This window comes from Manacus candei, unplaced genomic scaffold (genome assembly GCF_025592945.1).
Source record: "Manacus candei isolate 608988 ecotype Guabito, Panama unplaced genomic scaffold, ASM2559294v1 h1tg000034l, whole genome shotgun sequence".
In the NCBI taxonomy this organism is placed as follows: domain Eukaryota; kingdom Metazoa; phylum Chordata; class Aves; order Passeriformes; family Pipridae; genus Manacus; species Manacus candei.
In genome coordinates this window covers 11,688,375-11,712,392 of record NW_026138082.1, presented here as the reverse complement: position 1 = coordinate 11,712,392, position 24,018 = coordinate 11,688,375, and the positions used below count along the sequence as shown (strand labels likewise).

Here is a 24,018-nt window from a genome sequence, read left to right as displayed (position 1 = left end):
GCTTTGCTTTTTTGATATACCTGGTTACAGCAGGCTTTTACTGTCATTCTTTAACCTCGTGGGCTACTGCAACTGAATTAATTTTAGCAAAGTGCTGCAATAGAACAGCAATAATGTTCTTTGAGGTTTGCATTACACCAGATTCCTAGATTGATGAGTTTTTTAATAAACTCTGCTTCACCACATGTATCAGTATTCTCAAATGTCTAGAAACCAAGTTTACATGTGTAACTCTTTCACACACATAAATATGATCTAAGGGATCACACTGATGTACATCAAGCAAACATGAAAAGCTCTTGCACATAGAGGTAATTTTAATCCATTCCATCTTTAAATACCACAATAAATTTAATTTTCACAATAAATTAAATAGCCATATTCAGTTTACAAAATAGAATTACTTAGTGTGAAACCAGTATTTACAAACATTGTACACTATGTACACAACATTTAGCTTTGCCGACACACAAGTATAGAGAAAAAAATCATTTGAATTTTTTTTGACACATGATTGACATGCTACAAGTGACATGATGGTCCATACAATAAAACAATAGTGCAAACTCACCACAGGAACCCTAAAACAATGCAGTTTGTATGAGATAAGATATTAATTTAAAATAATAAGAAAATAGTACTATTCACTCTCATTGTAAAAAATCAGCACTGTGTTTAAAGGGTCAGCATTCCTTTAGCAATACACATACCAAATATAGTCTCAAGATTATGCTTACTCACAGCTTTACAGACTTTTGACAAGAATTTTAATGGCATAAACTAATGTTTTGCTTGGATCAATAGGTATGTCACATAAACACTTCACTAAGTGAGAGGAACAGTGACCCTTTTAACAGTGTCTGACTTTGTTTCCCTAAATACCTCCTTTCCCTTTATTATTATATCGTAAAAGATGCAACTATATTGACAGTAAATTTATGTTAGTTTCTATTCTGTAGAAAAAAATCGATCCCACTGTATATTTGGTCACACACTGCATTATGTACACGTATGCATGAAAAAAAGTTACTTTGCTAGCCATGTCTATGAAAAGTGCATATTTTATCAGAGACATCTATTGCATGTCTCAGGTGCAACAGAAAGTGTTGTATGAAGTTTAGTTTAGGGCCAGTTAAATGTCCTCCCAGTGATCTGGTAAAATTTTTGATTAAAAGGGTGAAAGAACTTGCGCAATTTGGTAATGACAGAGGTATCCACCTCTGGATGGATGCGTCCCTTGCTACCCGCCAGGCACTTGTTAAAGACAATGTTAAATCGCAAGCAGTAAAACCCTCTGGTGGCATTGAAGTATAAATTGTACTGACTTATCCTTGGAGGAAGATTTAGGAACTTCTCAACCAACTGGAGTTCTGGCAGTGGTTCTGTGATGAGCCGGTCTCCATCCACGATATGAAACTGCTCAATTGGGAAGTATTTTAACCACCTCTCCAGATGTTTTGTGTAGATGCTGGTTCTCACTGCCTTGTACTTAGTGTTCACTTCACAGGTATTAGGATCAATAGCCAGCTTCTCAAATTTGTAGTAAGTTTTGTTCTTTCTTTCCTTGCCTTCCAGCACCTGAGTGTAATCAGAAATTGCTCTTGTGGTAGGTTCCCTGACAATGATCAATAATTTGATAGATGAGTTCATTTTGTAAATCCTTTCAGGTACTTCCTCGGTGATAAAATATGCGGGGCTTTTCTCAATTGTTATTTGATGAGGGTAAGAAAAAGGCATTTTTTTTCGGTACCACTCAATTCCCTTGGCATAGTTTTCATCATTGTCAAAGAAGTGAATCTCTTGAGAAGCTTTGACCACTGAAGGGTGAAGGTTCAGCATCTCCAGTAGTGCTCGGGTGCCTCCTTTCCGCACCCCAATGATAATGGCCTTAGGAAGCTGCTGAACCAGATTGTGCAGTCGTATTTGTTCCTTAGTGGCATTGCCCTTTCGAAATTCATGGAGCAGACCTCGCTTGAACTGCAGAGCTCGCAGTGGGATTTCGTCCTGGCCGCGGGGTCCAAAACGACCATCGATGGGGCAGAGGGGCTGCAGTCTGCAAGTGAAACAAGAGGTATTTGTAAAAAGAGGATATCTCTTAAGGCAAGTTTTCTGTGTAAGGTGATCATGCTCTTGGAAACTTTTTCCAATGTAATGTGATATGCCCATCTTTCAACTTTTATTTTACTCTGTCAGTGATTAAATGGTTTGCAATTTTTTTTATTATTTAATCCAGTATTGTGCTCTGATTTAGCTGGGTAACTCCTAACTCCGCCCTTCTGCTCTCTGCCAGCGTAGGCACTATGATTACTGTTCTTGGGCCTTCTTGAATGTCGTCTAACTTCCCACATTCTTCATTATTTTCTGATTGATTTGGCATTTTTTAAAGCATTCTAAGATGAATTATATTTAGTCATTTTGATCTGAAAATCCAAATCATTTAATTCATCTCTTTCCCACACTTTTCCTATTCTAGACTGAATTCTTTCCTGTGCTCTCCATTGTGTTGATCCAGAGCTGGCCTTTTTAGTGAAGATGAGCGAAAGTGATGCTTTCTAGGCATCACTTTTCAGTGATTCTTTTTCTCTTTAGAATATGCCCAGTGTTTTCCCTGCCAATTAGAACCAGAAAGTCCTAGGTTCTGAATCAAACATAATTAACAAGGCATAAAAAGAATGGCAAGAAAAGTTGTTAAAAATGCATTTATTGCATTATTACCTCAGTATTTTCTTATCCTCACTTATGTATCCTTGTGTTGATCCTTATTTTGTGCCTTATTCGTTCTTCTTTTGCACCTGTGCTATTCTTTTATATTCACCTATTTTCCCTCTTTTCCACTTCTGTAATGCTTCCTTCTTGTATCTGATGCCACTGAATCCAAGAAATGATTCAATAAGAAAAATACTAAAATTTTGCTACTACAGAACCTGGAATAAACCCTCACCTCCACTCTCAAATCAGTGCTTTGGACATCATACAGGCCACTGTTTCATTGAAGATTAAATTGGTATGTCACATAGGTCACATAGAAAAATACTATTACTAATTTTGTGGAGCCATGCTCTCCAAAATTAAGGATATGTATGAACAAAGGTTGCCTAGGCAATTTTTGTGTGAGCTTGCTGTGCATATATATTATGATACAGTTCCTAAATTACACGGGTGCATGCTATTATTTTTCACAGGACCCCTGCCTTAGCCAGTACACCAGATGGGCAATGCTCATTAATAGCTGTTTAGGTATTCAGTATTTATTCTGGTTTCTCAGCATGTGGTCCCTCACTCATTTTCTATATATTATTCAAACCCTGCTTTCAGGACATAATTATTTATTTCTTTATGGCTTTTCCATCCATCACTGCTTGTTGGGGTTTCTAATTTGACACTGATGCTAGGACAATGGATGGTTGGGACAAAGTAAGTTTGATCTCCCTGGCTGACCTGCTAGCTGTTTCTCTGATGATCCAGACGCCAAGAGATATAACCTGTCTGGACAGAGCTGAAAAAACAACCCAGATGACATTGCTGGGTTTACATGAGCTCTAGCTAAGTCCTGCAAACTAGTTAGAAAGTGTGATGACAAGTGAGTTCCTGTTATTTCTTTTTTCAAGTTTCTAGTTTCTTCTTTCCCTTTGCTCTCTGTGATCTACTGAATAAGCCCGACTTGGTGGCAAAGGCTGAATGATTGAAATGCTGATGCAAACCGTCCATATGAAAAAAAAGGAAGAAATGTCTTGGCTTAACAATGGTACAATTTCATCAGATTGTGGTGTAGCTGGTGAGAGTATTTCTGCATCAGCAGGCGGCAGTTAAGAGCATAAGAAACAGAAGCTGCAATTGCTATCTCTGTTCTTCTTTTCCCTCTCCTTCTGTGTATTTGTTATTTGTTTTCAAGCAAAGAGGATTCCACAACAGCATTTCCAGACCCATCTACACTAATTTTATCTCTTGCTCAAAAATACAGCTAGCACTGCCTTCAGTGTAACACAACAGCTTGTCAAACAGGGTGGTTTCCTTTAAAAGTAAATAAATACTCAAGATATCCTCTAGCCTAAGGGAAAAGATTGGATGTTGTTAAAAGTCCTTCCTCAACACTTTACATTTCAGGTTTTTTTACTCTTTCCTCCTTCTCCTCTTCTCTCTAAACAATAAAAAAATAACTTTTAAAAGATCGTGGCAGTGGTGGTATAAGGCAGATCTTGATAGTTGAATCCCATCACTATTTACTGTTATATTGCAACATGCTAATATTCTTAATTCTGAGTAATTTTTCCATTAAATAACAGTCCTTTGCTAAGAAAGAGTATATGACATTTATTATATCACTGAGTTGCTCTCCCAAAACAGACAATTTGTCAAGCTGCTACAGTAAAACTCCACAAACATTCTTCTTGAGAAAACCCACCACAGGACAATTCATCTCAGGGAACTGTATTTCTGAAAAAATTCAAAACAGCTAAAATAAGTCTGGGAAATCTTAATGAGCTGTTTCTCCTGACCCAGGATACTTGCTAATTTTCTTCCAGTGGAGATGTCACAGCGGCAAAAGATTATAAGCCTAGTTCCAGCAGGAGCAGTTTGAAATCAGATCTGGATGCTCCAGGTACTGTCAATGAGGGAGACAGGTAACTCAAAGACTGATCCAGTTATTCTCATAATTGCCAGGCACAGAATCTATCCGGGCTTTAACATGTGAAACATCTCCACGCACTCAGGAGTTGACTTACGGATGCCTTCTCTGGAGGGAAGTGCTCAGCTTATCAGACTTTATGATTCAATGAATCAGATAAGCTAGTAGTAATTTCCCTTCGGGCCTAAGAAAACTCAAGACACTACCATTGAAGAGCCTAATCTGAGGCTATTAAAAATGAGCCATCCCCAGCTATCTTGTTCAAATTAGATCAGCATAAATTAAGCATAAATGAATCTGGATTTCTTCCTGAACAATTAGTTATTCCAAAGTCTATTGAAGCCACTCAGCATCCTCTTACTGACAGATTCAACAGTGATGAGGCAGAAGAACATTTCTGGATAATTCATCTGTGTCTCGTTCTTTCCAGTACTTTCTCTCTCTATTTCATAACAAGTCCATACCCAGGACTGCTTTTTAGCAATGTGGTATTCTTCACACTGGGTAATGTAAGAGAATGAAACTGAATTTTGCTGCCATTGGCAACATTATATATGAAACTGGCAGAATTCACTGCTACAGAAGGTCAGCAAGTCAAATACTGTGGCGAGATAATTTTATAGCCATCAGTAAATTCTATAGATGTGCAAGCATAGATAATAGCAGAAGGTTAATTAGATTTCATGCCTTTGGTCATAAAATATACATTTGCAGGGACCAGTAAGGATTTCTGCATCCGTTTACAGAATCACATTAGTCTCAGTGAAGTTTCCACCTCTGAAGTATCAGAGATGTTTTGGCCATCAGGGGAAAGAAGATATAATTTCTGGAGTGTAATTTGCTGTGCAGTTGGTTCTAGCTGAGTACATGGTCTCCTTCTTCTTCTGGAGTGGATTTAAGCAATTGAAGAAAGCACCCAGTGACCTCAGATGGAGCCCAACATAACCTAGCAATGGACACAGTAGCTACGTTTTCGACTAACTTTTCATGCACTGTATATTCACACAACATTGTGTCACTATTTTGAACTCAACTATCATTATTCTGTCTTTGAAAAGAAGGACACTAATATAGCATTAGCACTTGTAAAGCGTCTACCAGCTTCTGGAAATCTTGCAGCCTTGTGTTTCATTCAGTCTTTTGAAACAGCTTTTTTTTTTTTTTTTTTTACATCTTTTCACCTTTGTGTAATGCCTACCAGAGCAATCCCAGGCCATTTTGGAGGTGACAGAAACAGCAGTGTCAGTGCAGGTAGCACTAGTGTTGTACTGTTAATAACCAGTCAAAACTCAGCCTGGTCAGAAGTGCCAAATACTCTTTGATTTTCTCTGCTGTATTTTCTACTACTCTCTAGGAAATCATTTGCAGAGAAACCCCACTTATTTAGCACATTCAGCTACAGAAAATACCAGCTAATTAACATAGTTAAAATTCTCAAACCCTTAAGCAATCTTTCAAGTGAAATAGTATTCAAAACTTGACAAGCTGCTCTGCAGGCTCATACTTAATTTTAACTACCACTGCAGCACATTAATTGCTTGCTCACAAATTTAGAAAGGGAGATATATAAATACATCATAACCGTTTCGCTGAAACTAGAGGTCAACACACAGATGCACACAGAAAAAAATGAGCTACTGTAATGACATTTTTACTGGATGCTGGCTTACTTCTTCTCTGAAAACAAGTGTCAATGTGCTTAGAATACAAATGGACAGACAGAAATACTTTGTCAGGGATGATTTGTGACTATTTTCCTACCCTCTCTTCCAAAAAGTAGGAACAAATAATGAAAATCACTACTAAAATAGACAGTGTTCCTGTACATGAGGAACATAAAAAAATCCCGAAAAACAAAAGAGAAACAAAGAATAAAAGAAACCAGACCCTTGAAGCAAAAACTCAGACAATCTTAGCCCATTCTAAATAAGAGAGCAGCTACTTAATGACTTACCTATCCAAACTCCCAACTCTGGCAACTAGATATAGGAGACTTCCAATAGCAAGGCTGCCTAGCACAAAGAGCTTCTGCCTCAGCAACACCTGCTGTTTGAATAGCATGGCCCTCCATCAATCTTCAGGACTTCTTCAGTCTGCAGAGACAAGAACACACTTATCAGAAAGCAATATGTAGGGTAATGTTTAATCAGGTGTTGCAGCTGATGAAGCCACACTTGCAAAATCTTTTCAAAACTGCAGAAGTAGTTAAACTTCTTTCGTTTGTTACTGGTTTTCTGTCCCACATGGCAATGTGTCTGGGATAGGGTGATAATTCTGGAAGTGACAATTCAGTTGCACCCACTGTTACTAAGGCTGTCTGATAGTCACACTGTGTGGTTTGGCTTCTACAGAAGCTCATATTGTAATAGAATCTCTTGTTTGGTAAATAAGTTTAGATTTTAAACCTTTCAGAATCAACCCAAGCTAGATTTCAACAGAGATTTGAATGCTCTGATTTCAAGTAGGGCAGAAGTAACCAGGAGTTAGGCTTGCAGGTGTAACTGGGTACACAGTATACGTGGGCATGTTTAATGCGTCTCTATGACTATTAGAGTGTATGCTGCAGAGAAATCTAAAATTCCAGGATATCCTGATCCATGCCAGCAAGTCCAGGATAACAAACCTGAGAATCATGTAGCTGGGGTGGGCACAGTAATGATTTTTTGACATCATGCTATCCTATTAGCTGTCTCTATGGTGAGCGTCAGCTTACGCTGCTTACACAGCTCTCTTAAGCTCCTCATCCTGACACCAACCTTTGCTGTGATCTCAAGACCTGATGGGATGCAAACTGGCATCCTTGAAACAACCATGCCTATATCCCCAGTTTTTGGTAACACCAAAGCATATACTTAAATTTCTTTTTCTGATGTGCTCCAGAGACTGTCTAAAGCCCATAAATGAGCATTGCTTCAAATACTTTAGATATGAGGCAGGCAGAAGTAAAAAGATCTGACGTTATATCAAGAACAATCAAATTTAACCAGGAGGTCCCTAGGTAAGGTAGAAGGAAGTGCTGAGTAAAACTGTTTATCTTTATACTGACTCTTCCTCAGACATGAAGTTTTTGTTCAGGACTGCAGATGTGTTTGGGAGACTCAGAGCTGGATGCCTAATACATTCTTACAGGAACTAAGGAGAAAGATCAGCTTCCCCTTTCAGAACAAAGCCAAAGATGACATGGTTCTTCACAGATCCTTTCAGATCCTTTCACTGGCTCAGGATATGTAAAGCCATATTATCTACCTACCAAATGAATGCTTTAATTACCAAATTGATCCTTTTGATATAAATATAATAAACATGAACAGTAATCACCTGAACTACTGACCCATCAGGCAATGCTTACTGTATTATGGAGCAGTTTGAACAGAAACTTTTTTCCTGAATTTTGACTGGACTTATTTTGAACAATTTTTGGTGTCAAGTTCCTTATGTTTTATTACAGCAAAGTTCCTTTTTTTCCAGCTTTAGGATTTACATAAAGCAAAACTGGGATAGATTATTATAAGCATATAACTATATAAAGAAGCAGAATGGTTAGCAAGACTTCAAGGTTTGACTGGCTACTGTTAAACAGAGCCTGAAAATGTTTCTTTGTCTTGCCCATGCTGTTAAATTTTTGGCCCAGAAAGCTCTCACAGGAAACCAGGATACAGTTTGGGAGATACTACAAGCTGGAGACCATTCGCAAGAGACAGCATTTACGCAGCCTTCCTTAGTGCTGGCTGAGCTTAAAGGTGCAGATGCAGGTCACTCCCATACTGGTTTTCTTCAAAGGTGGTAGAATAGGCATTTTCAGGCACATATGTTAAACTGCTATAGAGAAAGCCCTTCTAAGACCAACCCACCATCTCTTGATAAAATAGCCATGAAACACTGAAGCTCTAAGTCGACTTTCGCTAAAAAACTTCTGGTGCGATAATAATAGTAACTCCTTATACAGCCAGGTCATAGCTCAGGGTAACCTATCATACAGGATAATTTATCATACAGAATTTATTGCTTTTTACATAGAAAAAAAGCAACTCTACGATAAGAATTCTTAGATAAGATCTTTATTGCAACAAGAGTAATATAAAGCACAGAGTAAAAGGAGTTTGCAATGTAAATACAGACGCAGAAGAAGTATTATCATCCTTTAAAAAATAAATGAGGAACAGAGGTACAGAGAGATTAGGTGATTAGCTCAAGGTCACAGAGAAAACCTGTAGTATCAGTGGGATTCAGTGTGAAATAATTCCTTTCTAGTGTTTTAACTACATGATAAACTTTTGGCTTTTTGTAAAATAATTTTTCTTCATAAAAATGATATATGAATGAGGAATTCTGTACATTGAGCAAGGTAGAAAACACACACCTAAAGCTTAACTATTAAGAAAAATGCACAGATCCTCTATCTCTATGTCAATATGCTATTGCTAATTATACTTTTAATTATTTAATTAAAAAAGATGAAAGAGAAGGACATGATGATGATGATGATGATGATGATGATGATGATGATGATGATGATGATGATACATTTTCATAGGTTCCCAGTTTTAAATCTTTCCATACTGGTCTCTCTCTAGATGAAAGTTTCACTTCAGTGTTACAATTGGTTCTGAACTTCATCTCTCAGAAAACATATACATATGCAGGCCTCTATACATGAAACTAAAGTGCTTTCCATGTGTTCTCCCTTATCCAGGCTCTTGGATTTCCCAATTAAGTCTTACCTGCAGGCCTCACTAAGGCAGTGGAGGTCATCAGGTCAGAATGAAATCAAATTAATGACAAACTGTTTCCTGGAATAGATTCCACAAGGTCTCATGACCTCAATAATAATGTTTGAAATAAGAGTCAATGCGAAAAAATCTTGCGAAACAAATGCAAAGCAAGTCAACCAAGCAACCAAAAAAAGCCCAAACCCAAACCAGTTCCAGTTGCTGTATGTTTGCATGTACCTGAGTACAGAAAATTTTTCCACAGTATGACAAGTATTAAGCACATGCTAGAAATGTAAATATGACATTATTTATATGTTTGTTTCATTTTTGTTATCACTTTTAGCATCTAATTTAAAGTCCACAGAGGGGGCTTTATTCCAGAGGAGTGGTCTTGATAAAGCTTTCCCCAGGTGCTAGATATTTTCATGAAAAAAAAATGTAGACAAATAATATCTCAACTTTGGAAAAGACTACGTCTTACAATGGATGTACTGAGATAGCTCTACATGCCAGAGGAGAGGAACAAGGAAACATTTCTATTTAAGACACAGAGTTAATACAACCAGAATGTGATTGAGGTGAAGGTCCCTAGGGCAAAAATGTTGCTGCAGACTGACATGGCAACACTTAAATGAAATGGAAAGAAGAAATTAAAAGGAGGAAATTAAAATTCTGGGATATATTATAAGCTGCACAAAGTTTTCTATAAGGAACACGTACTTTTAACTTAAGAAGCCGGAAGGCAAGATAAAATGTAATCCAAAATGACAAGATTTTAGCAGTTATTTGAGGTAAATAAGGGTGTTTTTAAAAAAATGTTGCTCTCTTTTAGGTACTACAACTGAAGTGGCACAAAAGCTGCTGACCAGTAGGAGGAGTGTTGGAAAAGCCCCAGCAAAACTTTCCCAATAGCAGAATGTGGAACCTCCCACCAAAAGAGATGACAGTGAGCTGTTGCACAGCTCCAGTGGGCTTACATCGGAAATATCTGTCTTGAACAATCGATTTAAATATGTATACGAGAAAGTCCATTCCTGGCTATCTAAGAAAAGTCGCAATGCACACAGAACAACACAAAGAACTCATAATGTGGAATTCATAATTTGTAGAAAAGACAGTGTGTGCAACATCATGCAGATTAAAGAAATGTAATGTGCTTTGTGATTTCAGATGTACATCTGATCTGAATTGTTAGATTGACATGGTAAAGTTAAATAAAGAAACGTATATTAGTAACAATGGTATTACTGATAAAAATCTGAATTTGATAACACTACAAGTTGTGCAGAAGCACAGAAAGTAGAAGCTGCTGCTGTAATCAGTTATTCCAAAAAAAAGACAGTGAAACAAGATGATTACCAGGAACTTGTTTGAAAATGATCAGAGGGACATTTTTGGACATGTGGAGCACAACTGAGAAGATGCTATGGATAAATAAATAGCATGTGGTTGATTATGGAGAGAAGTATAAGAAAGGCAACATACAATACTTTGGCAAACAGGCTGAAGAAATACAGTCCTGAGTGATGTGATTAATCAAAATTAAGTACAAACCTCAGGCAAATAAGCACAAACAAGGCTGGAAAACTAATAAATAAGAGGGCAATTTTATTAGTAAAATTTATTGTTTGACACGCTTTTATTTTTTTTTTTATTTTGCACACCAGCAGGGGTCATCTGTTGACCAACAAATATTTGTCTTCATACTCTGCAGAAAGATCTTTGAGTTTATGTGGGATTTAAACACAGTGACAGAAAAAAAGTCAGGGAACCTATCACTTGGCATGTTTGCATTATGTTCCTTGAATGTTAACTACAGCTTCTTGCATTTGTCACTGTGACTAAAATTCATACAAATCAAACACTTAGATTTTTTCTGGGATAGGAAATCACGTGATGTTTGGGAAAGGACATCCCTCAAACTGTGTGCATTCTTATCAGTTCATGATCTTTCTCAGGGTTTGCCTGGAATAGCCAGTGATCCTACTGCTCCTGCTCCTCCTGCAGGTCATCCCCTTTTCCTTTGTTCTGTCTCACCACTGATGAAGGTCTGGGCTAGAGTGGCAAGGAAAAGCTACAATGCTGACATACTTTTTCCCCAGTAGCCTTTGCTTTGATGGCTTGCTTAATAGCAACAGTACTAGTGCAGCCCGTGAACTGTATTAAAGAACTACAATAATCATGATAAAGCAGAACATGATTTTTCATTAGAGATAGGATTTTTCATTTCTAATAGCATTGAATAGTCTAACAACAGAAAAAATTCTTCCTTTTTCTGACACAGTAAAATTAAATGCATAATAAGAACTGAAAGCTTTGACAATACCAGATTTTTTAGGTAATGGTAAAGTGCTGACTCTGCATAAGTGGAATTTGCTTTTTTTAAGATTTTCCTTAATAGTTCATAATTTCAATATAAAAAAGAAATTTAATTCTTATGAGAATTCTTAATTCTTCTCATTTTTCAGTTTTTTTCTCTGTAGCATAAAACTGAGATGGGATGAAATAAGATTAATGCACTCGATCAATTCACGTTGCAAAGGAAGAAAAGAAGGAAATATGTTCATAACATGGAATAAGTTCACAGATTCATGGAAGTGTCCCTGTGTGCTAGGCATATCCTTTTCTCCTCATGACTCATATTGACTGGAACGATGGAGAAGAAAATGTCAGCAAAGTTGATGGAAAACAATAAATAATGCAGATAAACTCCAACATAAAGATTTCCTATAATCTTATGCCACAGCTGTGACAATAACTTAAAACCACCTTTTTTTTGTCTGCTATTGTAGAGTTTTGAGATTTTGGACTACCTTTAAGCAGTCCTTGAAGCCATTTTTTTGTGTAAATAAGCGGTAAAACCCTATCTCCAGAAAGGCTGAAAGGTCTCTCTCTGGGCGACCATCCACAAAATGAGCATCTGTATGTGGATACTAGATAAGAAAATACATGTTAATTTCTCAGAAGTTAGCACAATATCGGTGTTGAAAGAGCATTTGTGACTCATAGTCCCCCACTTAGCCAGATATCTGGGTTCTCTCCAGCCTATAGAGAACGGTAATGACTATTTATTTAGTCCACTGCCTGCAAGACATTTATCTTCAGATACAGTCAAGACTCAATCTATCCACAGTTGTACTATCTCTAGGAAGCTGCTGTGTCAAGTGACAACAGTAGATAAGGCCATAACGAGCTCTTCATCACATTCTGTTTTCAGCCTGACCCCTTCATTTTTTTTTGCATCTTACTGAAAGACATTGAGCAATATGGTGTTGGGAAGAGAGAAACAACTCAAAAGCTTGCTATTGACTTTGCAGTGCCCTGTGCCAAACAGATCTGCTGCCAGATTGTCAGGGTAGTTAGGAATCTCAGGCGCTTTGATGCCCTTGAGGTCTCACACACATCTGCTTAGGAAAACTGCCTTATTGCATCTGAGCTGGCAAGGCAGGCAGTCGTGTTCTGCTGAATGATGACTAGGTTGCCATGATCCATGCGTAGCTACAGTGCTCCAGGAACATTTCCAAGCACATAGATCTTAATAGGACTTCATTAGTCCAAAATACAGATGCCTGTCTCCTTGCCAGCATCCTTAGTTTATTACCCTGCACTGCTCTTCATGGAACATGAGATTAATCTGATCCGATTGGCCCTTTTCTGTGGATTAATGGTATTTCCCCAGCTACTTCCAAACTTTTCTTCTGAAACTATCACTATGATCACTTTCCTTGTCTGCTATATTTCTCAGGAATGGTGGAGCTGATGATACCTGTGGAAATCCAATTCTGATTGTAGAGAGATTATAATAGATACTAATTTCACAGTCCTCAAAAGACAACATCAGTCTCTTTTCCTCAATCTGGCACTACAACTGCAACGAAAAATAGCAGTGATAAAGGAAAAAGGAAGTTGAGGAACAAAATGCAAGGAAATGGAAGAAAGGGGAGCAATGATGGCAAAAGTCAAAAGAGAAATCTTAAAGGGAGGCCAATAGCCCTGTCACATTAGAAATAAGTGGCTTGGTTTTCAGCTCTGGGAAAGACTTAAACAAGAAGATTATGAGTCCTCTGAGGGAAAGGTAAGTAGGTAAATATCCAGAGCTTTTTTCTTTTGTCCTTCATTTAGAGTCCAATTTTTGTCATGAACAGTTTCACTTCATTGAGCAGGATAGGAAGGCAGAGAGGTATTGTTTAATATGATTCTGTGTAAAATAAATTTACTTTTTTTTACATACTAGTAATTTTGAAATGTTCTTTCTACTACTTAGAATTATGTCCACAGATTATTACTCCTTTTTTTTCTTGGAAAAAGTTACCACTTCCCAAACTATATCATACCTTACTTGAAATAAGACATATGAAAGGCTGTTTGAAGGTTCCTTAATTAATGAAAACTGGCAAACAATTTAAGTTAAATTTATCTTAGCTATCAGGCAAAATTTAGATGGCTTTCTGCAGCTCCTTGTAGCTCTGTTTTCTGTGACTTCTCTTTAGAAAAGCAGCAAAACTGACTTAAATGCAAAACATTACTCGTAGTCAAAAACATTAATGGGAAAACTAAAAGCAAAAACTTTAAAGAGCTGCAAATATATTTTGCTGGTACACTGCATTTACAGTAAAAACTATCTGAATAGATTTTTCCTCATGGCTTTGACTCCCCAGTGAGAAAAAATACCAATGTATGAGATAACACCCTCCCCATCCCTCTGTGCATATATGAACATGTTATAAAAAAAAATAATTTGACTGAATCTGGACATTTTTTGCAGCCTAATCTTAATCATTGTTTCCCAGGCCAGATACTTTGGCCTAGCCAGACTGCTGTCAACCCCATGCTATGCATACTGTAGCATCACCTACCACCTGCACAGCTGTGTCTTGTTCTAGTTGCTCAACTGCAGTAGAGCAGCAGTGATAAAAGTCCTCTCTGCTACTATTGATGCAAATGACGAGGTGCAGTGAGATGAACTCATATTCTGGACTACCCCACTGCTGATGAATAGACATCATACTGTCTAATACAGAACATCTACATTTGTTCTCGATCTGTAGCAGTCTGTCTTTTCCTCACACCCTTAATCTGAAACATAATCAGCTCAGACTACTCTCCATAACTTCATATGCAGGTTAAATTTCATAACTTCTTTATGCATAAATGTCCCAAAGATTCAGTCTGTTACGTACCTATATAAGTCTAAAATTTTCCCATGTGCCCCCTTCACCACTTTATCCCAACCACTGCAGTGGTCTTTGTTCTTGACCTATATAACTATGCTTCATTGACATTCATTCTGAACAGCACTGCAAAGAGTATTCTTCCAATCCATCTCTCTGAGTACACCAAATCTGACCAGGCACACTTTTATTGCTTTTCCATTTTATCTGTCATATTTATCTGTATATTTCTGTGTCTGGATATTCCATGGTGTTTCTGCTAGGAGAACAGGGAGATATGGAGTTTAAAACCTAGACCCCAAAGACCACTTAGCTATTTTTCAGAATGCAAAGTCTCAGTGCTTCCTTTGTAAGTCCTGACCACAACACTTCCCTAAGAAGTGCTACTTGTTTTAATGTGGAAATCTAAGTGAAAACATTAATGACAGCTTAAAGAAGAACTTGTTACAATGCCTCTGTGAAAAAAGCAGACCTATTAACACTTTTCTCTCAAAATGAAAGAGCTGGGATTTTCTGCTGTGTGTGTGTTTTAAGCGCCAATATTACACTGCTGTATTGACCTGAGTGACAGCTCACTGCCCCCATTTGGGTGGAAAAGAAAGGGGAAGCAAGGAGAGATAGCTCATGTCTGCAGCAGCCCAGTGTTACAGAGCTGTCTGGTGCTGGAGAGTTCCCCATAAATGAGCTCTCTGAACACTAAACATCTCTGCTGCCCTGGCATAACCCATTCATCTTTCTCTCATTGGGAAGCCTGAGCTGTAGAAGTAACTGCTGTCTTGGGTCTGTGTTCACTCCCGTACATGTACCCAGCCTGGCATATATGCCTGCTTCATGGTTTTTAATTAAAAAGAAAAAAAAAAACCAACATAAAAAGTTAACTGAAACATCTTTGCATATGCTTTACTGATGAGTCTCTGAGACAAGAACAATGCCCGTAGAGAGGTGCGTGCTTCTGATTCTCACTGGCAGTCACACCTGAAAAATTACAGAAAGGCTGCTCCTCTGGGACGAGATGTCTTCTCTCTCTGTGTCTTTCTGAGCAACTTCTCAGATAATGCTTTGCAGTGTACTATTCATGGTCCTTCTACTGATTTCATGCTGTTGCAACTTGATTGGCTTGGTGGACTTAATCTAACTTGGGCTCTATGGAATAGAGAGGATCTAATCCTTTCTCTGTGGGTGCTTGTGACTTAGTATCACTTTCCTAGAGATGTATTTTTTTAATTAACTTTTTTTTTTCCTGACCCATTGTAATGACAGTCACCACGTGGACTATTCATATTTTTGGATGTAGATATATTTTGCCTGCATGGTAAGATACGCTAGAAATGCCGCCACTAGAAGAGGCTGTCACGTGTTTGCTACATAGGGGTGAATCAATGAGAGAAGAGAGAGAAGCCATGGATCTAACTAGATGTAAAACTCATGTAATTGATCCAAGAACTTGAAATAACCTGTGGCCTATGCAGTTCATGTTTGCACTGGCCATTAGTCAAGGTATCTGTCTGGTTTGGCTTTGCTCCTGATGCTCATTTACAGCACCTACATCCTAATACCTTTTGGGATCATGGGCTGGATCAGCTTCAACCCTGACTATTTAGTACAAATATAGAAAACCATAAAATAAGCTGCTCTTTTCAAAATATATTGGTTGGGAGAGAATTAATCCCAGAATATCTTGGCATTTTGTTTAATTGGCTGTGAAACCTAGAAAAACACTTCCTCGTGTTCTAAAGGAACTGTCATATAATAAATACAATAAAGTTAAACTAGTTCTGTTTGTCTATGAAAAAATGGGTCCTAAAGGGTCCTGCTTACAAACTGTGTAGTTATCAGAGTGAGTGACATCTTACGAATGTCTCAACAGGTGCAAGAGTTGATCTAATAATGAAAAAAAGAATACTCACAAATAATTTATTTGTCATATGGTGGGGGAAAAGAAGAGTGAATAATTTATTTGGTCAATATTATTCAATCATCAATAGAACTGGTAGAATTATTTATAAATTTACTTATGAATAATTTATTCATCAATTGATGGTAGGAGGAAATTAACGAAGTAAGCAATATTCAAATAACACTCAACAGGCTCTCAGAGGCAGACAGGACAGTCAGGGAGGAACTGGGAAAATGGAATCCTTTTGTCAGCGTCATGACAGCCTGTGCACGATCACAGGGGATCACGAGAGGGCAGCTGACCCATAGTCACTTCTGTAGCTTGCTGACAATAGTGACCTCCTTTCTCATTTACCCACCCAGGGCAACAGATTTGCAAAGGTACCCCGAGAGCGCTGTGTGGTTCTTTACATCTTTGATGGTGGTGGGAAACTATGTGGAAATTCTTGCTCTGGTGCTCCACCGGCTCCTGCTGTGATTGCTCGAGCCAGATGCTGCTTGCTCTGACATAGGCCAGCAGAGGCTGGGGGGCCACCTCAGCCTTTCAGCAGCTTGAAACTTTTCATGTAGCTGAGAAGTGTGCTGGGCTCTGCTTGTGTACGCAAAGTAGGAGACAGAGGGTTTCCCTCAGGAAGACACAGGACACTGTCCCCTGTTTCTAGACAAAAAAATGAAAATCAAAAGACATTTTAGAGAAAAAAAAAATCTTGGTTGTGTAACTGAATTGTACTGTGCCAGAAAATATGTAACAAAATGCTGACATGCAGAGTTGAAAATAACCCTCTTGCCCACCATGTGTCTTCAGAATATGACCTCACACGGCTGCGACCATCAAAATCATTTCAAGGCAAATCTTATCTGAATGTGATTTTTAGATTTCTTTAATTTAGTAACATCTTTCAAATGTGTCTGTGAGAGAGGGAGATTTCTTGCTATGCAATGGATCTAGAAATATCCCACTGCCTTCAGATAGCATCCACTGGTTTGCTTTGACTTTGCTCTGCTACCATTGAATGAATCTCTAACAAATCCAGTCTGAACATTAACCAAGAGCCACAACAGAATAATTTTAATACAAATTGCCCAAAAATGGTTTTTGTTGTGTTATAATCTCACATTGTAATAGCTGTCATAAAAATACTTTGTGAGTAGAAGGGGTTTTTTTCCTTTTTCAATATATTAAGTTTAATGGCACATATATGTGCAGTTTGGGATAACAGATGCCCTTTATGAATAGATTAAGTGGAGGAATCAGCTGGTTTATGTTCTCCTTTCAACTCTCACCAGGATTTTTCCACTCTGTTCCTTTGTTAACTGTAAACTGTAAGCACTGAAAATCAAAAAATGAGGGAAAGTTTATGAATTATAGAGTCACAGAGTTTGTTAGTGCTCCGTGCTTATACTCTTGAGAGCCACTGGAGGAAGGGCTTTGAGCAATTTCCAAATTTTCAAATTTCTCTATGTCTTTATCTCATTCAGCTTTTGATATGATGCATACATTATTTATCAGGACTATCATTATTTTGTTAGCTCGTGTTGTCCTCTGGCACCATATCTGCACAATGATATTCATTTTGCATTTGCAATTACTAAACTTAAAAGAAAACAGTTAATTCTTCCTCTATTCAGCTCTCTTGTTTCATAAAATGATGTAGGAAGGACCAAGGTGTGGACAGAATTTCATTTTGACCTTGAACTCTAATTACTGTTTTCATTCTTCCATTTCACCAGAAGATGTAAAAAAAGTTAATGTAAGAAATATTTCTATATTTCTTTCTCTCTCTCTCTTTTTCTTTAGGTGTGAAGAAGAGATAGGAAATAAATTTTTCCACATCATAAATTCGCTATCAGAGCTTAGTGAATTATGTGCTATGCTAGTTAAGTTCAGAGAAGGACTTTTTTTTAACATACTTTAAATCTGTCTCCAGCTAGTTAATTTTTGAGGCCATCTCATACCTTCCCAGTTGTAATAGCATCTGAATGGAACACCTCAATTACTTCGCCTTACAGCGTGTAAGAGAGAAACTAGTCTTTTTCCACACCCAAACGTACAATATATTCTTAAGCAAATGTTCGTTATGATTGACTTCCTCCTGTTTTATTTCCATTCCGTGCTTACACTTCTTCCTGCCATCTCTCACCCTGCACTGCTGATGCAATTACCAATTAGCAGGCTACCAGGAAGATTTCCATTTCACAATATATACAGGTAGCTTTACACTTAAAAGAATGTGCTAAAGAACTGGAGCCAGATCATAGCTTAGCCTGGTGGAAAACTTTATCCTCACTGTTTGGTACAAGAGTAGACTCAGTTATACTGGTCCAAAATAATTTCCCCTCTGCTGGAAAGCACCAATGCAGCGCATCCCTCTCTTGCCCCTTCCACGAGTTCCTTGACTGAAGCTCTCTTGCAAAAAAGGAGGAAGAAGATATTCTAGTGGGAGTGGGCTTGTGGTCATTTCTGTCCAGCTGTGGTTCACTTTGTGCAAAGAAGACCTGGTGATATGTACTTAATAATCCACGTCTGTGAGTTGGTAACCATACTGAACAGCTGGCTGTGAAAGATTGTGATGGAGCTGCCTGTGCTTCAGAGCAGTGACACATTCCCACCTGAGGTCCCAGGCAGGATGGAGGATGGATGGCAGTGCCACACTCCTTCCCCTGTGCTGAAAGCCACTCAGACAAACAATTCTTGAGAATGGCAGGCACTTTTACTCTTCTGTGTTTGATTAAGTTTAATGTATTTAGTATGGGACTGATCACAACTAAGAATCCAAGTGGGTGTGATGTGAGTGTCCATGTTGTTGTGATCAACAGAATGAGACTTCAGGAGAGTGTTGTATGAGATAGAGCACCTCTTACCTCCAAGTTAATGGTCCTAATGTTGTCTATTTAATAGTTGCCTAACAGACTGCAGTTGTAGACATGACTTAATGTTGTATTAGGTGAGGTAAATAAGTCACTAAATTCTGTTTTATAAGATACATGTATATATTAGGTAAAAAATGTACCACGGAGCTGAAGTTTAATATATGCAGAGAACCTTGTTTTCCATTGTAATGCATGCTTCTATCTTTCTCCCTGGTAGGAATACTTTTTTATGGCTCTGAAAGATGTTAGTTCAGTGTCCCCATCAGCTAAATCTACCTTCAAAAAATCTGACAAAATAGTATCAACAATAGCAGGTTTATCAAACTACCCCATATCAGAGGAACCTGTCCCATGGTCTTGCTGTAACACCAGGAGCAAAATGTTTAGGCAAGTACAGGTGTCCTATTGACTCTTTGCTGTGGGGTGACTGCTCCCCACTAATCTCTGATTCTCCCCAGATGTGTGTTGGTGGGAATCCCATCCAATGGAGAAGGTGTCAGGCTCCTGCCCAATCTGCCCACACTCCCCGGCCACCAGGGACAAACTATATAGCTGGTTCCTCTGCTGCCAAGTCCAGTCTAGTAAGACCCAGTGAGGGAGAATTTCCCTACACCTGCCCACCTTGAGATTCCTAGGGGCTCCCTGTGCTATTTATATATACGGGTTGTGGAACTATGCAGGGATCCTTAGGCTAGTATTACTTAAAACTGGCACTAAGCATCATTCTGCCTAGCTTACCCCAAAAGGTGCCATTCCACATCAGTTTACACAACGCCCAGCTTCAGGCTTTATTCACACTATTGTGTGAAGAACAGGGCTGCCTGAAAAGAAACCAATGCTCCATGTACATTCACACTCCTTGTCCTAAATCCTCACAGCTCTATCAGGATATGTTGGAGAAACCAGAGGTAGAACTATGAATGTGTTTGTACCCTTTGATGCACCAGGCAAAAAAAAAAAAGGGAAAAAAAAAATCTCTTTTATCTCTAGGACTTCTAACAGTTTCTTTCCATCTATGAAAATAACAAATACCTGCTTTCAAATTAAGTGTGTCAGCTGAACATTAATGAAATACTGAAAAATGACTAGTATTTAGTTTGCAGCATAAAGGTAAAACAAAGGAAAATTAAGCCATCCACTCAATTGTATTCTGTCAGTGAGAGAGTGCTCTGCACAGAGTTGAGTATCCTGCTCCTTCTGAGGTCACTGAAGGAGCCAGCCCTGGTACATGGAGCCTCTGTAAAGATATAAACACTATATCTGTTATTGCAGCCTCTGTAAAGATATAAATGTTACACAACAAGAACAGCTGCCAGGCTTATCCCTTGAACAAATAGAAGATAATGCAATTGAGTTTGCTTTTGGCCAAGGAAGGTCTGGTTTAATGCTTTAGACAGAAATATGGATCAGATGTTTGATACCAGCTTTATACCAGGAATCCTAGAGCAGGCTCTAGCCGCTCTCTTGCTGCATTCCTACACATTTCCAGCAGTGCCTCAGCATCCAAGCCTTGATGGTTGCAATGCTGTGAGAATGCCCCAGTCCCTCCTGCTTGTAGCTGTCTCTCAGGTTGCAACTTTGAAAAGACAAACTCATTCCACTGACAACTTCTTCCTTTGTTCAGGGTTACCATTTTCTTCTACCAAAGCCTTCCCTTTCCAGATAACAGAACTAACAGAGCTAAGATATCTGCTGTGACTCAGAGTGCTTTGAGCTGCAGCAACTATCTGCTTATAGGAAGGCAGATCGGTTTCAAATTCCTATACGAGAACAATCTTATTATTATTGCTACTTAACAGTAGGCAAGGGCACAGACCCATTCCAGATCAAACTAAGTTCCAATCAAAAAATGTCAAATGTGATTTTTAATTGATTGCATTTTAAAATCAATCACTCAGGTTGTGTGTGTTTTTTCACAAGATCCAACATCTTACTGATGTTTGTCTTTTTAGGGAGACCGAGATTGAAACAGAACTGTGTTTTTGTCTTTGTTTTTGCTTTTTTGTTTGTTTGCTTGCTTTTTATTTTGTTTTGGGTTTTTTTTGTTGTTGCTGTTGTTTTGTGGGTTTTTGTGTTTTGTTTTGTTGGGGGTTTTTGTTTGTTTTGGTTTGGTTTGGTGTTTTTTTTTTTTTTTAATGGCATCGATTTTTTTAAAGGAAGATCCATTTAAATTAAAATTTTACAGTGATATTTGCAAGCTCGTGTTCCTCTGGATGTTTATTACGAAGCTATGTGTAAAGAAAGATGCTCTATGTGCTTACTATCTCCCAAAAGGCCAGATGAAGTTAAAATGAACCTCTGTGCCTGCTAGCATGTACAGACCCCCTGGGCCTCCTAAACTCCTGCTCAGCAAAAGCTACTTCACATTGAGAAAACAAAATATCATTGTCTTTCTTCAGAATTGCAGATTAAGTTTTCCCTGGTTCCCCCTTTCTGAGAATCAGACTCCAGCATAACATATATGGGTGCTAAAGAGCCGAGATGGTTGGTGAAGTTTTAATAACATCAGCACTCCAGTCAAGTGCAGAATGATACAATAAAATTTGTTCACCCTCACCCGTTCTGTGTGTTACACTGATAGTTTAATTAGGGCTTCTGGCTTTCCTCTTGCCCAGCTTTCAGGGAATTGTTGAATAGCAGGTACCTACAATTGGCTAAGAACATTTATAATTAGAAAGTTGCATTCTATGTTGCACCTTGATTCAGACTGTGACACAAACTCTTGAGAAGTTACAATAGTATAACTAATAACATTGGAGTTAAATCTTTAATGCTACAGGGAACAACTATTGCAAAAGTCTAAGTCTCCAAACTCCTGAGCTCTAGGTAGCTCATGACTGTATTTCAAGAAGAGGTTAGTAAGGAAAGAATACAATATAGACCAAGCACTCCATATTATGAAGGATGAATGAAGGCATCCCAAATAATAATAATTTTGGTTCAGGGGAAGTCAATACAACATGACAAATGCAACACTGATACAGGTAAATCTGTTGCTGAGTGAGCCTTTAGAAAAACAGGTCAATCATTCGTTAATATGGAATAACCATAATAAACCAATAATATTAATATTAATATTAAACCAATCATTCATTAATATGGAATAACCATAAAAATAATGGGGTTCAGTATCAGAACACAAATATTTTAGATAAAGACACATTATACTTTTAGTAAAAAAACCCCAAATCTACATGTCATTGAGACTGAACAATCAAATTTATGTCTCAGGCACAAAAAATATCAAACTCTTTGGGACTTACCTGAGGGAAAGAGTGTCTTACACTGGTATGTACAATAACAGAGAGGTCTTCTCTACCTGGGACCCCGAGCAGATGTCCTTGTCTACAATATACGTTATTTTTTCTATCATTATTTCTCCATGTTCCCAAAACACAGTAAGTTGCTGAGGAATTACTATCTATCTCTTTCTTGCTATTTTCTTCTAAATATAAGGAAGGACAGAAACTGGCTTTGATGTGTTACGTTCCAGCATTCCTAATCAGGTGACATCTCTCTGCTGTGAGTTGAAGGCCATGCTCCCAAGAGACACTGTGGTGCACACAGGTCTGTAACTTCAGTGCAGCTCCAAGACCCACCCTCCAGAATGCAATTTTCCTCTCTGAAGAACATACCTATCAGTCAATAACTGCTCTTCTCAATTCTTGCTTTTAGGAGAGGTGGAAAACTCATTATATTCTTCTTGCACTCTCTATGTTTTCTTTAACTAAATTATATTTGCCACTGTAAAAGACCTATTGATTAATTTAATAGGTCTTTTGTTCTTTCCACAGGTTAACACCTTACTTTTCATTTTACTTTGATGTGCAATCTTCACTTCAGTCTATTTAAGCATTCTGAAAGCTTTATAGCATTTTTTTAAACTCTTCATTCTTTTGTCCCTTATGTATAACTCCGGGCAGGGGTGAAATCACAGAAGCACTCAGCAACTACCAACCACAAACAGACCCCTTTTCCCCACTAGAGTGGTGTCTGGTGCAAAGATGACAAGTGCCAAAAGTACTTGTCACTCAGAAAGCATGCATCACGATTGCTGGGCTAAAAGTTGACACCAAACCCCAATGGAGCTGGGTAGGAATACATATAATTTTCCTTTTTCATTAGCAGAAAAAATTCTGACACCACTTCTTGTCTCTCATCACTACTTTGGCTAGAGCCTTGGGAAGTCAGTCTTGGTGTGAAGGTGCAATAAAATACGAAGATTTCAGCGGAGGCAACAAGAAGACAACTAAAATACCAGTATGATAATCTGGTGAGCACAATGTCGGGGTAGGAAAAGCAGGATGCAATGCTTAACGATACAAGTATCTCCTCGGCCAATGCCCTAAATGCCAAAAGTCTCACCAAACAATTTAATAGAGACAGAAATTTTGTTTCAGAGCCACATGGTGGAAAGCCATATTCCCCCATTTATTAGCCTTAAACCATGACCTCGCAATGTGCACTGTTCACACTGAACTGAATATCTAGGCTTTTTTACAAATTTCCCATCTGCATGCAGCAATTTGTTTGCTGATGTTTAGACATGATTGACATAATTTGACAATCTGGCTTATTAGTTTGCTTTGTAACTATGTAAAACGTTGACAATGACTATCCCAATTGACTGAGGACATGCTTCTTGTGACACAGTAAACAAATGTAGCAAAGGAGGCTTTTTCCAAATGATTGCTCCAACCCCCTAATGAGAATGCTAACTTATTTCATCAGGCTCGCACTA

The 24,018-nt window shown here is 38.1% G+C and overlaps 1 protein-coding gene across 5 annotated transcripts in view; it reads right to left on the bottom strand.

Annotated features, from left to right (window-relative positions):
• Positions 1-299: 299 nt before the first annotated feature.
• Positions 300-24,018, bottom strand: part of HS3ST5 (heparan sulfate-glucosamine 3-sulfotransferase 5) — a 188,160-nt gene continuing 164,441 nt past the window's right edge. For all 5 annotated transcript variants that reach the window (XM_051792261.1, XM_051792258.1, XM_051792260.1 and 2 more), the window contains 2 exons: positions 6,582-6,720; positions 300-2,053 (listed from right to left, as the gene is read on the bottom strand). In XM_051792261.1, coding sequence (XP_051648221.1) covers positions 1,123-2,053; positions 6,582-6,688 — 1,038 coding nt within the window. In that variant the 5' untranslated portion in view covers positions 6,689-6,720 and the 3' untranslated portion in view covers positions 300-1,122. The remainder of the gene's footprint in view (positions 2,054-6,581; positions 6,721-24,018) is intronic.